At 37.2% G+C, this 16108-nt stretch overlaps 2 protein-coding genes across 3 annotated transcripts; both read left to right on the top strand.

The window, feature by feature from the left end:
* Positions 1-1460: 1460 nt before the first annotated feature.
* LOC128355829 (insulin-like growth factor-binding protein 5) lies at positions 1461-3449 on the top strand. The gene is made up of 4 exons (XM_053316193.1): positions 1461-1978; positions 2588-2616; positions 2708-2827; positions 2944-3449. The coding sequence occupies exons 1-4, from the start codon at positions 1672-1674 to the stop codon at positions 3046-3048; spliced, it is 561 nt and encodes a 186-aa protein (XP_053172168.1). The 5' UTR covers positions 1461-1671; the 3' UTR covers positions 3049-3449.
* Positions 3450-5232: 1783 nt separating this feature from the next.
* LOC128355728 (phosphatidylinositol 5-phosphate 4-kinase type-2 gamma-like) lies at positions 5233-12173 on the top strand. 2 transcript variants are annotated; one of them, XM_053316060.1, is made up of 10 exons: positions 5233-5382; positions 5482-5579; positions 6745-6841; positions 7439-7588; positions 9006-9152; positions 9499-9537; positions 11243-11356; positions 11431-11686; positions 11818-11921; positions 12093-12173. In XM_053316060.1, the coding sequence occupies exons 1-10, from the start codon at positions 5233-5235 to the stop codon at positions 12171-12173; spliced, it is 1236 nt and encodes a 411-aa protein (XP_053172035.1). The 2 variants fall into 2 exon arrangements, with proteins under 2 accessions (XP_053172035.1, XP_053172036.1); XM_053316061.1 differs by lacking the exon at positions 7439-7588.
* Positions 12174-16108: the final 3935 nt, after the last annotated feature.

The following is a 16108-nucleotide window of genomic DNA, read 5'->3' as shown; positions in this document are numbered from 1 at the left end:
TAACTACTGCAGTAGTTATGAGTCATATACTGGTGAATGGCACACAACTACTGAATTTATTGGATTACTGGATTTACTAGATACTTTCGTTCTTACCTGACTTTGCCTACTTCCAGGGGAACATTTTGTCCTCATAGGGGAAAAAGCTGAGTTTTGGGTCAGTGGTTAAGGGTAGGGTTTTGTTATGGTCAGAGTAAATCTCCAGGAAATTAATGTAAGTCTATGTAAATACCCCAAAAGCTACACAAGTAAACAGTTTTTAACTGTTTTTAATTTTTAATGAAAACTTGTGAATGTTATACAGCAATTTAAAAAAGGTCAGTCCATTGGTAGAGGCCAATTTCCAATTAATCCAATGAATCATACATTTTCATCATATTCTATTATAGATCAATGTCTTGTTAACTGAGATGTGGTCACAGATTGGTTGTTAATGATACTTTAAATCAGAAGACATATTATTAAATTTATGAGATCTTGTTTTCTAATTGAATATGTTTGTGACTCACGCACAGTGGAATTTGCAGGGTGGGACTTTTTGCTAGTGGCTACTAATGTCTTAGTCATCCAACCTTGAGTGGCACTCCTTCAATCTCCCGTGTAAATCTTTAGCCCTGCAGTAACAGAGTCTGTAAACACACTCCGTGAGCAAAGTGTTTTGTTTTGAGGTTGCTCTTTAAAGAAAAGTCACATCAGTGTCAAGGTCGTAAGGGTGTCAGTAACTGAATACCTTTACTCCTGTTATTTTAACGGGGGGAAATTTTTCATATAATCATATTTTTCAAATCATCCACAGAGTACAATATATTTTCGACTCCCTATAATCAACATAAATTGTACAATAATGGGGTAAATGACTGATTGTTTAGCCATTTACTGCATGAGAAACATTTCATTGTTGTGCTTGGTTGAGATGCTGCGATGTTGATCATTTTGCACTATATTCTGTACTTTCACCTCACATCTGTCACTTAAGCTCAAGCTAATTTACTCAAGTTAATTACAACTACTGTAAATTGTACTAACAGTAAATATAGTACTTAAATAAAAAAAATAAATGTACTTAGTTAGATTTCACCTCTGCTGATGCTTTACCATTGCATTTCCTTTTGTAGTTACTCAACTTCAGGTAATAGTGACTGGTTATAAGACAGATGACAATGTTTAAAGTGCAGTTCCTTCTTTGTGATGAACAGCAGTCATTTTAAAACGTGAATGGTTAATTTCTTGTCTGGTTGGTCACGTGCCATGATTGGTCAGTGCGGAAAAGGGAGAGCAATGGAGTAGCGTACACAATGTTGGTGTAGAAAACATTACTACCCTGCAAGATGACAGACAACAAATGGTATGAGCATGCGCGTGTGTGCGTGCTGGTTTGTGTGTCAGTGAAACGGGGTGTGCTCAGCTGTGTGGAAATGAGAGGGAAAACTAACATTCTCCATCACGTACCCTCCCATACCTTTCACTGGTTTTGGCTATTTAAAAGCTGCTGCCAGTGGTGTCTGTCAGCCTCATTATCACTTTGTCTTGACTTGAGGAATTACTATCCACTTTTCAACAGACTGCAGTCAGTGGAGCTGTGCTAAAGAGGGATCAGAAGTCCTCATAGAGAATAACAATCAACAAGTCAGTGAATAGACCCATTTACTAGAGGACAACTTTCAGTGTGAGATGCTCTATTTAAACATCCTGGTGCTGCTCCTCCTGCAGCCGGCTCTGTCAAAGCCGCTGACCACACCATCCAGAGGATGTCCCACCTGTAGAGGAAAGCCTACACAAAGTCAGCCAACTGAAGATTTAAATGCCACATCTCTGGCCCTTGGAGAACCATGTGGGGTCTATACTCTGAGCTGTGCCATTGGTCTGCATTGTGCCCCTCTAGAAGACGACCCAAAGCCCCTCCGCACCCTGCTGGAAGGCAGAGGAGTCTGCAGTAACACCAGCAGCACCAACTTGACTGATAAGAGCCGCACTGCAGGTAAAGTTCCTACTTTGTGCCTGGAAGACGATGGTAACAAATTAATAGAGTGTTGTTATTCAGCCTTCGGGTGTTCAGGTCAAGTGAGGTTTGTGATGATTGGATTATCAACACCAAAACTCACCATATAATGACTTATTTGTCAGTTTTTGACAGCATTACAACCTTACATGTCACATTTAATCAACAAATCAACCAATCTTCCTGTAACATGATTATGAGTCACTGAAAAGCAAGAGAAAAAAGAGACACACCTCAGTTGTTAAGTGGTGAACAAGCTGTTTCAGCAGTTTTAGGGTGAAGTAGTGAAACATCAGAATAAGAATAATGTACAATAATGTTTTACTGACTTTTTCACCACAATGAAAGTCATTATGACCATTGATTTTTCTTTTGTTCAAGATAGGTTTTACCCTCTGTGCTTCTATTAGTGTGATTAGTAAACTAAGAGTGAAGTATATTACAAAAAAATCCCCTAAAAAAGGTTTTTAGAGAGTTGATTAAAAAGAAAAACTACAACTGAGCTCACAACAGAATGAAATGAAAGCTATTTAACATGTATTAACACAGTAATTAAATGCTAAATGTTTTGTCTTTATCTGACCTCAGACCCAGCACCTACTGAGAATCCAGAGGAGGTAAAAATCACTTTCACTTCAGAGAAACAGACAATGAATATAAGTCTAAGTAGTAGACTCACTCATCTGTTGAATTCATTTCTTTTTTCAGGCTCCATGTCGAAAACTACTCACTACACTCATCAGAGGCCTTGATGCCCATTTATTTAAAGTACATCATGATATCTATATGCCCAACTGTAACAAGCGAGGTTTCTTCAATAAAAAGCAGGTGAGGTTTTATTCTAGATGAATATTATTAAATGATGGGAGTCCTGTTTACAACTGGATGTGTTTGTAGCTTCAGGCTTCATCGTGTGTGTGTGTCTGTGTGTTGTGTTTGTGCAGTGTTGGTCGTCTCGGGGTAAGCAGCGTGGTAGGTGCTGGTGCGTGGATGAGAACGGCATGCCCGTGGCTTCACAACCAAAACAGAGGGGCGGCCTGAGCTGTTGAAATGCATGAAGCACAGACTAAAGCAGAGGAGGCTGAAGTTTCATGACCAACATGAGATGAAGATGAAGGAACACCGCACAGAGTCTGAAGGAACTCAGAACATTTTGTTCTTTGTCAACTGGAAGCAGCTTTATCAGTGAGAAGGTGTTTTAATAGTCAGGTGTAACTTTGTCTCTTTGCGCCCTCTGCTGAACATATTACGACTGTATTGATCTGACATCCTTCCACATCTACTTATTGAATTGATCAGATGCAGAAGCACATTGCATTATATTTATGAATACAGAATTATCCAACCAAGAGTCACATTGTAATCTGCAGTTTCTTACCAAGTTAACTTTAATATTGTAATTCATGTATTCATTATATCATATTTATATTTTTTCAGTATTTTTTTGAACTTTTAAACCACTGTAATTGTATTATTACTGTAATGCTGTAAAAAAAATCTCTGTGTATCACCCTATTTATATCCCATTAAGTATGACACTATTTATGTTAATATTACTTTTCTTTGAATCTGAAATGTACTAGGGCTTGCCCATAAGTGCAGACAGGGATATCATTTTTAAAACCTACTTTTTAAATACAGAATTACATGGGCGCATTATTATTATGAATTCCTTTTTTGCCATTAGAAATTTTGCCTCTTGAACAATAAGAGGAGGGGATAAAGACTAACACTGCTGGACGATATTATACAATTATACACAAAAGGTTTCAAGAATTCTTTGTGGATTCTGTGCATTAAAAATGTTCAGTCACCTGTTTTGAGAATAAAAATACAATTTCTCAGGAATTACATTCAGCTGGTCCTTTAATCCAACAACAGAAACACAGCAGCAGGGTTAGAGAGTAACAGATTCATTCATCAACCTAACATTAGTCTACAGTTATGATTACAGCATAGTTGTAACAGCACTTTCCTTATTTTGAGTCTCACTTTAAAAAAAAAAAAAAATATATAACAAGAAGATTTAACTCAATAAACTGAAGTATTACACTCGCTTTTGTATCCATTTTACATTAAACTTTATAATCTCTGAGCATTTTGGTGCCTCCTGCAGCATGCTGGATGGGTAACTGTGGTAACAGAAAGCACCATGATGTCTGTTATAACTTATTGGGTATAATTAACCCTTACACCCTGTTCATACTGTATTCTGACCGGTCACAGTATCGTCTTATAATTACAGTAGTGTCTTTACCAAACTTCCAAACTACAAATCCAGTCATTCATTTATAAATAACTCATTAGTCATTGATAAATGGATGGTTAACCTTTAATGAAGCTTTCAGAACCCATTGACTGCAGCTCTTATGCTATTGATTTATGAAGAAAACGCAATCACAATGTATCATGATCCTATGTTACCTGAAACAGGAGCACATTGTTATTTCAGTGAGTATTATTTAATGTGAAGAATGCTGACTGTTTTAGTTTAATTAATGTGGGTCACTCAAACTGAACCTATAGCACCCTCTGCAGTATGTAAAAAAATGTGAATCAGTTGCACAAACAAAAAAGTTGAAATATTTTGAAATATCTGGGTTACTTTAGGAGAGGTTGTTTCTTAGACAAGGGCATTTACTACACTGAGTTATAGAAACATCCTAACCCTATATTAGCCCAGTAATAACCTTACTTAACAACCTTACTTAAAACATCTATTTTATATATTTTTTTTTGTTGAGACTGCTACTTGTATTGGACTACACTATATTGAAAGGCGTGTGCAATATTTTATCAACTTCACCTTTTCAAGTGTCTAATATAAAACTCCAAATAAAGCAAAGTGGGGATCATTTCCTTCATAATGATGCAACAGTTATAGTAGTTTTGAATGAGCATGATGTGTAACAGCAAAATATTTCACAAACCTATCATTTATTACAAGAATGTCAAGTATTGCATTTGACGATTGATGATTATTACTCTAAAACTTGTGTTAAACGAATTATATAATCAACTATGAGGGATGAGTGAACACCTGTTTGACTTCATTGTTGTTGGTCTGAATCGACCAGGAGGAGCTGTTTCCCATGCAGCAGTCTGCCCGCGGCTGCTTTACATAGACAGGACGCCTCAGATGACAACTACCAGCCTGTTCATAGCCGGACACTGAGACTCTGCTCTCCTCTAAAGACAAAAACCCACACGCCTGTCTGACCTGCCACAGTGACATGTCTTCTCCCATTGCCACCTCCAGCCCTTTGATGGCTATGGCGCCTAAAAGGAAGACGAAGAAGAAACACTTTGTGCAGCAGAAAGTGGAGGTTTTCCGAGCCAGTGACCCCGTGTTGAGCGTGTTGATGTGGGGAGTCAATCATTCGGTGGGTATGTGCGCTGCTTAATGTGTCTCATTTGTGTTTACATCGGTTTGAGTGTAAATATGTTTGCTGATCAGCTGTCTGTGAATGGATCATGCGCAGATTAATGACCTGAGCCAAGTGCCTGTACCTGTCATGCTGCTCCCAGACGACTTTAAAGCCAGCACCAAGATCAAAGTCAACAACCACCTCTTCAACAAGTACAGTGCTCCATTCAACTTTGCCTGATTGTAACCTTCACCCTACTGCTTCCTGTGATTTGCACAGATTTGTATTGCTCTGATGATTTATTTGTCAGCCTACGCTTATCAGAAATTGCAGACGCCCCTCATGAGAACAACAATGCCATTAACAACACTATAGCTACAGCCATCCAACAATATAACAGTCAAAAAGAGAAAGAAAAATAATAGATGATTTTGTTTGGACTATAGTCTACACTATGCAATTATGTAAAACAATAAAAAAAATGTATTCTAAAGTTAGAAATGCATTATAATTTCCTCTCAATGAGTAGTTTCAGTTTTGGGGGCAGAGGCCAAAACAGTTAAGTTCATGAGTTCATCTGAACATATTCTTGAGGATGTGTGGAACACAGTGTCAAACAGACTCAAAAATTAGGATTATTTATGAAAAACTGTGCTATAAACTATGTCCGAGGTTCAGTTTCTATACGGCTGAAGTCTCCAAAACTGAGTAGCTTTCAATAATCCTTTAATCCATTCAGGAATCCAGGTCGCATAAAGACTTCTAAACAGAGGTTAGGGGGGAACAATAAAGTATGTTTTTGTCAAGTACAGGTTTTGTCACATTACAAGATTTTACTCAAATGTTTTTCATATTGCTTGATGTGGAAGCTGGTTAAATGAATTGGCAGGGTGTAGTAGTAGAGAATAGATTCAGCATAGGTAATATATATATAAAACGACAGACTTGATGCTTTTAAACACAGATGGAGCTCATGTTTCAGTTGCATTGTGAAATATACTGGAATAAATATAGTGCTGATTCAAACACATTTATTTCTTCAAAGATTTTCATCATTTTGAACGAGGATGTCTGTATAGAAACAGCAGCACAAAACAGCAGACGTTTAATCCTGTTAACCTTTTCATCACATGATTTGAACATGTTACCCTGTACCCTAACCCTACTCTGCACTGAAATATTATATTTGTGCTGTATTTAACAGGAATAGAGGAACATTTAGTGAAGGCTATCTTGTGCTAAATTTAGGGGTTATGATCTCTGACATTATATTTGTTTACTGAAGCTTTGTTAGATGCAGAGTGTGTAAAGTCATGTTACACCAAAAATCAACCTGCAGTATTTTGTTTGATTAATTAAAACTTCTTCCTTCCTCAGAGAGAATCTCCCTGGACAGTTTAAATTCAAAGAGTACTGTCCACAGGTGTTCAGAAACCTGCGAGAGCGCTTTGGCATCGAGGATCAAGATTACCAGGTATAATCAACAGACAAAAGGGGGCCACAAACATTTATTTTAGAGTGTGAGGCAGATTACAATAGGTTTGGAAAACAGAGACATAGATTTTAACAAACATAAACCATTCAAGATATTTTCAGTGTGCGTTTTCTTTTATAAAACCTAGACAATTTTTTTGTATCTGTCGATCTTCTATCTTCTAAATTTGCATTTCTTTGTGATATTTGCATGAGGCAGGTGGCACAGAGTAAGCCCACATTTGCTTAGCACACAATTATTTGAGGCGTTCTGTATGTGCGCTTTAAAGCATGTGCTGATTGAAGCCTTATTACTGCCGACCTAAAAGAGTGCTGCATTAAATGCCTTAAAACAATACAAAATACTGCTTTTTGTTCCAGCGTGATTCATAACACTAGCAGCCGACTGAGTCTACAAACAGGCCTCACCTTTTGTACATTTCCTGTTTGTGGTAGAGATTTGCATTTCTATAATTTTCTGTGCTTCTGTGAAAAATGTTTGCATTTCAAAAGAGGATGCAGGGATGCAAAAGGCTTCATACAGCAGGACAGATGTATTGTGCAGCTGATGTCACGTGTTACTGGTGCTCACCAACAGGTGTCTCTGGCCCGCAGTCCTCCGCTTAAAGATGAGGAGGGGAAGTGCGTGGGGCTGCTGCTGACATCATACGACCGCACTTTAGTAATCAAAGAAATCTCCAGTGAGGAGGTGGAGGAGATGCACAACATACTCTCTGAGTATCACCAGGTAGGCCAACACAGACTGGAAGACCCAAACATTATTCTAACCAGTTGGTCTATTTTCTAGTTTGCGTTGAGGGATTAATTATATTAGTCACACATTTTCCACTCATATTGTTCTGTATCTTTTCTATACAAGACAAAGTGTGATAGCCCTTGTTGCCATGGCAAAGATTTTATATCAGAAAAGCTGATAGATGAGTGTATTTCAATAAGAGTTTTTATCAGGACTATTTTATTACATCTAAATGTGAGTTTATAAAAATGCTTAATATCATGTATGTTATGTCTGCCTCTACAGACCATTATAAAGAACAGACTAATGGGAAAGTATATATTTTACTTGTCAGCAAAATAAATTCATAATTTTGGAATTTTGTATTGTCAATTTGTTTTGACCTAATGGCAGAGTAAACATGACAAACCCCACATCATAGATGATGATGATATTCTTTAAAATATTAACTTGAGACTCATTAGTGTTGTCATCAGAGGAGGGAGGTCCTTTATTCTTATAGCATTTTTTTTCTTCTAAACTTCATTTTTCAAATGATAGTAAGTGGATCATGATATTTATTTTTATTTCTTGTCAAACTACTATTTCAGTTAAGAATGAACTTTTATGTTCAAATACCATTTTTGAAAGGTTTTTAGCGATGTGGGCAGTGTGGCTGTAGAGATGGCAACGTCTGACAGTTTTAGGGCATCATTAGTGATTAAACTGTCAATTATTTTCTCAATCGATTACAATCCATTAGTTGTTTGGTCCATAGAATAGTAAAAATGTTGATTACCATTTCCCAAAGCCCAAGGTGACGTCCTCATTTGTCTTCTTGTGTCCTAAACAACAATCCACAGCACAAAGATTTTTAGTTTACTATCAGAGAGGATAGTAAACACATTTCAGAAGCTGGAATCAGATCATTTGGACATTTTCTTAAATGTTCAATTGAATATTCAAAAAAATCAGGCAATTAATGTTATAGTTAATTACATTGATTTAACTAATTTGTCTTTATGGCGGCACACTAATGACATTCCCATCAGCCTCAGCTGTACTACTTTGTGCTTAGAACTCATTAGCTGACATTAGCAACATTACATGCTAAACTAGAATAGTTAAGAAAACATTACATGACATTATACCTGCTAAAACACTAGCATGTTGTCAGTGTAAGCATGTTAGCATTTAGCTCAAAGTACCACTGTATCTACATACAGTGTCACACAGTTGCTAGAGAGACTCTTGTTTAGAATAAGCAGTCCACTCACTCTTGTTTCATTATTTCAAAGCAGCAAACTAGAGTGAGACAGGCTGACTTGAGCAGAGATGTACAACCTGTCTAGTGGTGATCAGCTGGATGCTGTAGATACTTCTATTGTTCCCCATCATTTATTGTCCATTCACCGCTGTTCTCTTCCAGCATATTGTCACGTGTCATGGCAGTACATTGCTCCCTCAGTTCCTGGCAATGTACAGGGTCACTGTGGAGAGCGAGGACACCTACCTGTTAGTGATGAGGAACATGTTCAGCCACAGACTGCATGTACACAGGAAGTACGATCTCAAGGTAAATTATGCCAGAGTCATGTAGCTAGATGAGGATCCAGAGAGTCTAATCAGTACAGATAACATATTATTAATGCTGCACACATTCTGATGTGTCATGTGTTGAAATATCCTGTGTTTGTAGTTTTAGTAGATTTGATCACAGAGTGGAAAGTGGATGATCCAACATGAAAACTATTTGAGAGATAATACAACCACTTAAATAATCTACTGGTTGGGACTTGAATGCCCATGAATTAATACATTCTACATAACCCTGAATAACAGTTAATCACTGTATGAACTAATGCGTGAATGTGGTTTCTGCAGAAATCAGTGAAATACTATGGGGTGTTGTCTTTCCTCAGGGTTCCCTGGTGTCTCGTGAAGCAAGTTTTAAAGAGAAGGTGAGGTCAGATTAAAGGGTATGTCAGTTTTGTGATGAATTTGTTATTTTACCCTTGACATTTATGCATGTGTTTGTAACTCAACATTATTTAAGGCTTGCAGCATTACTGAGTGACATCTAATATTTGATTCAATGAATACAGCTTAAGGCAAACCTCAAAGTCTTGGACATTTTAAAAAACAACAACTAAATGATAAACTAAACTCTTTTTTGGAGGGAAGGGTAGTTCTTCAATTGCAATAATTATTGGCAACTTATTGATTAGATGTGGTCAGATGTGTTATTGATAAGAAACATAAGAGTTGTGTTGGAGAGTCTCATAGATAGTCAGTTAATTAGGAAATTGAAAGAGTAAGAACAATTTGACTCAGACTCAAAGATAATGAATTAGATCGTGCAAGGACTGCTGAATTTGTTTTGATCTGCTGACTTTCAGTTACATATGTGGAGGATGTAAAAAAAAAAAAAAAAAGGAAGTTTGGCACAAGTACTGTAGATGGCTTGACTTGTAAGAGGAAAAAAATGTTCATGCATGTCTGGCTGCATGCACTATGAATTCTGCTATAATGCTCTATAGTGCTATATAATCATCTTGGGTGGTGCTAAATCCAAGATGCAGCAATGGGGTCCTTGCATAATAGTGTTGGGACGGAACTTGTTTGAGATTAAAATGGCATAATCCCCTGCAGAAGAAAATGCCACATGAAACAGTGAAAGATGTATATCGACGATGATATGCTTTTACTGATAAAAAAGACAAATATAAGTTGCCATTTTCAGCGTGTACATTATAAGTTGAGAGGTTGTTGTTCATTCGTGTAGTGACAGGCACATTGAAAACGATAGCACGCAGATAATAAAGGGAAGGGGAATGCCGTCTGAAATAGCCACAGTCTGCACCCAGTGAGTCTGACTCAGCCCAACCTGAAATAACCCTTGATGACATCTTAAGGATTATTTTCTCAGACTTGACAAAGCTCCTTCCAAAACTATAGAAGACACTGTCCACTGTATTAACTGGCTGATCAGTTTTCGACCAGACTAGTAAAAGAGTGTGTATGTGTAAAATTAGTGGAAAGCCCCTTTGACAAGCTCAAATTTGAATGCATTTGTATTATATTCATGTACATACTTACAACAGTAAGTAGCTTGAGAAAAAGTAAAATGAAGTCAACTCTTGGTTTTTATGCATAACGAGGACAACATAACGACTGTAACAAGCTTGAATTGGTTGCAGCTGTGCCACAGTCTGTCTGGAGGCGTGGACGCTGGCTGTTTTTACCCAGTCTGACATGTTGTATTTCTAACTGCATACATGAGAAATGTACTTTTTGAAATGAGTGACAATTCCTTTATGTTTGTGAGGTGAGACCAATGTGATTTAAAGATTAGATTTTCATGCAGTCAGTTAGCAATAGACTGTTTAGATAACATCAGCACCCTTCTGGTTGAACTAGAGCGACTGTGACCTAGATATAAAGACTGAAAAATAGCTGGTTGAATAGATGGGGTTAAAATAACTGCAGAGCTGTGAAAACCTTTGATCTTTTCCAACTGTGTTGATTTGAAAAACAATATTTGGAGCAACATTATTTGACTTTTATGTTGCAGATACATTATATTTTCATAAGAAACTTGGTAATGAATATTATGGGTTTTTTAGGCTAAATGTAATGTAGTATACTTCTGCTCTGCATTTTCAGGTGAAAGAACTGCCCACATATAAGGATGTAGACTTCAGGAATAACATGCAAAAGGTTTATGTGAGTGACGAGGAGAAGGAGAAAATCATGGACAAACTAAACAGAGATACTGAGGTAAAAAATGAAGAAATGCATGCAGACATTATTTTCTCAGACAGGATTTTAGCACGTGTGTCGTCTTTGTGCAGTTTCTGGTGTGTATGAGGATCATGGACTACAGCCTGCTGCTGGGTATCCATGATGTCGAGCGGGCTGAGAGGGAGGAGGAGGAGGAGATGATGGAGTCGTCCTGTGAGGAGGAAGAAGAGGATGAAAATGGCTTGGCTCCTGCTCCAAGCTCCACTTCACCTGAGGGTATCGCTGGCTACATGAACTCCTTCAAACCCATGGGTCCCGGGGAGTTCGACCCTTATGTGGACGTGTATGCTATTCAAAGTACTGAAGGTGAGTCCTGACAACTGAGATGTGTATTTATGCAGGGTATAGGAGCTATAATGTACCATCTCATAGTGGAGATCATACCTGCAGATCAATATCCCTAACTGTATCCTGTGAACACTGCCACTCTCGTGTAGGTGCACCCCAGAGGGAGGTGTATTTCATGGGTCTGATTGACGTGCTGACGCAGTACGACACCAAGAAGAAAGCTGCTCACGCTGCAAAGGCTGTCAAACACGGGGTGAGAGATCATAGTCTTTTTAGAGGGATTGTCTAGCCAAATCAGCTCTCTCTGTCCTGCTAAGTGTAAAGGGTTGCTTTAATTTTCTATCGAGTTATTTTTATGTGTGTGTGTGTGTGTGTGTGTGTGTGTGTGTGTGTGTGTTTGTGTGTTTGTGTGTTTGTGTTTCAGGCAGGAGCAGAAATCTCGACAGCGCATCCAGAGCAGTACGCTAAACGTTTCAAAGAGTTCATCACTAAGATCTTTGCCTAGTTCAAGGATTCAGTCCAGGTCACTACCATCATCATTTAATACAAGAGGAGTTCCACTATGCAATACCTAAGCCATGTCAAATCAATATCAAGATGCCCTCAAAATGATTTACGTAGCTTTTGAATATTTATCCTCCTGAAAAATTTGTCATTCCCTCTCTTATCAATATGTTCCATCAGTGACAACACTTGACAAAATAATTTGGCAAATCTGCAGGTTCTCATTCAGGGATAATACAATATTCATCTATTTTTCAGCACCAAAATATGACTTCAACCTCATAAGACGTAATTTTACATGATTTCAGTTTTTTATATGTGCTGCCTTAGTAAGCACGGATAAATGAATATGTTGCCAAGTCTAGATTTAAAATAAACAGCACAGACATCACAGTGTGAAGAAACACCAGCTGTTAAATACTGGCCCTGTTTTTAGCACATCTTTTAAAATTTAATATTATTAGAATTATATTTAAAGCCTACCATGTAATTATAACACAAATAGGTGAAACCATTCGAAATTTAAATAATGAATTATTAAGTTTATTGATGAATGTATTATGAATGATGAAATTGTGTTTTATTGACTATTAAAGTATTTTCACAAAAACAAAAATACCAGATTTCTTCAGAGATTGAACAATAATCCATACACTGAGTGCACTGTTATCATAGCTAATTAAACAGTTTCACCATTTAATTTTCCTTTACAATAAAGACTGACTGTACATCACTAAATTAGGCTGCTGGAGATTTAAAGGAAACTCCTGTTTTTGCTGACCTCTAGTGGTTTAACTACTGTCTGTAGTGAGAGACAGGTGTCTTGTGATATCACTGCTGTGGGGTGTGGTCAGAGGTTAAAGAGACTTGAAACTTTCAACAGAGAGGTTGGTAACACACTACTTTTTAGCGAGCGGGGAGCTCCTGGTCTGAAAAGTGAAGCCAATGCTGAAGTGCCATTCTTGGCCAGCAGGGGGCGACTCCCCTGGTTGCAGAAAGAGGCACTATTGTATGGAAGTCATTGAGAACATTGCCCCTCTTCTCACTTGATTTATTACCTCAGTAAATACAATCCTGATAAATGTATGGTCTTTGTTTCAAGTCTTTTTCAAAATGGCAATATGTTAATTTTGTGTATTACCATCCTATTCAAAGTAAAAAACATGATAGCAACGCCAATTTTCTTTTTTTTCTTTTTTTTTTTTTTTTACAGTATATGGTGTTCAGCATAGTGTAACCTTATTCTTTAAGTACACATGATCTTTTTTTGTGTCAGCAGTCAGTATTTATCGTGCCATATTTTGCTTGCAGTGCAGTGTTTCCAGCTATGCTATACACAAGCTTGCATCATCAGAGAGGCACGGTAGCTCACCAAATATTAAACTATAAATTAATCATTGAGTTTTCAAGTCAAATGTTGTAGCATACAGCCTCATATATCGTCACTTTAATTTCACTTTCATTAAACATATTTTAGCTGCTTGTAAGTCTTACAATATAAGCAGAAGTGAAAGGTATCCAGGCTCACATGGTACATACCGTGTGCTCCTTTAACATGAAGTCTCAGTGGCTACACATTCATTTGTGTTCTTATTTAGTCCTCTCCCTTGTCCCAGTCCTCCTGGCATACATTCCTAAAACTCCTGATGAGACGGTTATGAGGATGTGACTTTGGACTCATTTGTAAGTTTAGCTGAGTGGACAAACAGGCAGAGAAATAACAAAAACAGCATAAATTTGTGTGATAAACTCTAAGGGCAGTTTGTTAATTTATATGACACTGGATAAATACTATGAGGTATAGAAAGCAAATGGAGATAATCATGGAATGGTTGCTTTGTTTGTTTTTATGACAAGTCATATTTAAAGTATTTGGGAATTTTGGCAAGATAATTATTGATTACCATTTTAGATTAATTTCTTTCAGCATGTTTAAGGGAAACTGGGAGTTAAATATTTTGTTGATCTGTGCACTGAGTCTTGGTTTTGAGTATTATACTGGTGGCAGATGAAAAAGTTTATAACTAAACTTGACAAAAAAGGTTAAATTTAGCATGCTACTTCTGTTGCATCTAAAAGATACAATTTGAAAACTCAACAGCATCATCTCACCAAATACAATGATTCAGTGACCTCTGTAATTTGAAATGTAACCATTCACAATGAGATCTATCTCCTGTTAGGACTAACTTTGTCACTGCTTTTCTCTTTTTTTTGTGATAATTTCCTTTTGGTACTTTGAGAAAAAAATCTATTATTGGGATCAATAGTGTTAAAATGTTTTTTGGGTTACTAGCCTCATAGTATTTTTGATGTTTCATTTTAGTTCTCAAACAGGTCTCAGTTATTCCCTTCCTGGTATAAATTACCAGACTACTTTCTTGTTATTGTGTTTATGTTACAGTACTTTTGTTTTTATGTGTTCCCAGAAGTATTCAAACAAGTGTAAATCAATGAAACAGAAATAATATTGCTCTGTGCGTTGTGGTATTACACTATAAAATTAAGTCCAGGACTTCGACCTAGAAAGAAGTAGGTCAAAGTCATCAGGGGCCTTTAACAAGGACCGGTTTGATCTGAAAGATCTCACATTGAAATGCTAGATGAGTGTTAAGTGATGGCCACTGGCTGCTGGAGGACTCCACCTGTCCAGAAAACTGCTCTCTATTTGGTTTGAAACATGAACACCTCTGCATACCATCACATGTGATGCAACTGTGCTGTCTCATCTACTGGAGCTTCCCTCACCCTCCCAGGAGCAGTCTCCATCTTACTGGGTTGAGATTAGTCAAGACATAAAACAAATCTGCTTTTTGCACACGACAAACATTACAAGATAAGGCTGGCGCTTTTTCAAAAACAAGAAACTCATCCTACTTACAAGTGTTATGTGTGTATCCAAAGGCTGCTATATTGAATTAATCTGTTCCTTCACCCGGGAGGCCATGGCTACTGTAGTTTGTTTAAAAACACCTTCAAAGACCAGCCACAGAGATCATACTTTCAGTTTCAGAGGAGTAGTTCCTTGTATTGCAGATGCCACTGTACATGCACTAGCTTGTTGTGCTACATATCACAATCTCTTGTACCAATTTTCTTTGAGAAATGTATAATATAGCAAAATCAAGAGGTTGTGATATGAAACACAAGCTAGCACATGTACAGTGGCATCTGCCAAAGAACTACTCTCCTGAGAATTTAAAAGTTAGCACTATTATTTGGAGTCACCCAGCGCTGCGGTGTGGTCACTGATCTGTTTTTTAATAGTTTTTAGACAGCAATGGAGGTCTGTGGCTCAGTGGAATGTGATATATCTGACTTTGGATAGATACATAATGCTTGTTGGATGAGTTCATTGTTGGTTTAGCTGTGCACATGAGATTTGTGGACAATAAGAAAAATATATAAATTCACCAGCCTTATCCTTTAACTCAGATCACTTTTTGAAAAGTTTGCTATGAGCAGAAAATGTAAACACAAAACACCAGAGCTTGGGCAGTAGCCTTAGTGTATTGATAATGAATGCTCTATGAATCATTGCATGAGTAAAAAAATACAAATGGAAAGAGATGCTTACATCACAGACATGTACACTCAGCGAAGAGATTAACACAAAAATACATACAGTACTGCAGGAGGATTGTTTATGTCATTTTTTAAAATATTAATTTGGGAAACATTCCTCTATTTATCATCTTGATTTTCAACCACTTACAAACACGTTCATTCAAAGGTTTTTATAGATTAGAACCATTAAGTGTCAAGACTTAATGGTTTTAATCTATTAACCCACACTTTTAATTTCTATTAGTCACAGCAGGAATAATATTAGTTAATCAAAACATAAAATGCCCCGACAGTCCACGAAAACATGGATGGAGCCACAGCTGTATCATCTGGATAACGCATGTTAAATGTTTAAAATAACAACCTCAA

Source organism: Scomber japonicus, chromosome 3 (assembly GCF_027409825.1).
Source record: "Scomber japonicus isolate fScoJap1 chromosome 3, fScoJap1.pri, whole genome shotgun sequence".
Taxonomy (NCBI): Eukaryota; Metazoa; Chordata; class Actinopteri; order Scombriformes; family Scombridae; genus Scomber; species Scomber japonicus.
The sequence above is the reverse complement of the archived record's forward strand: the minus strand, read 5'-3'. Positions and strand labels throughout refer to the sequence as shown.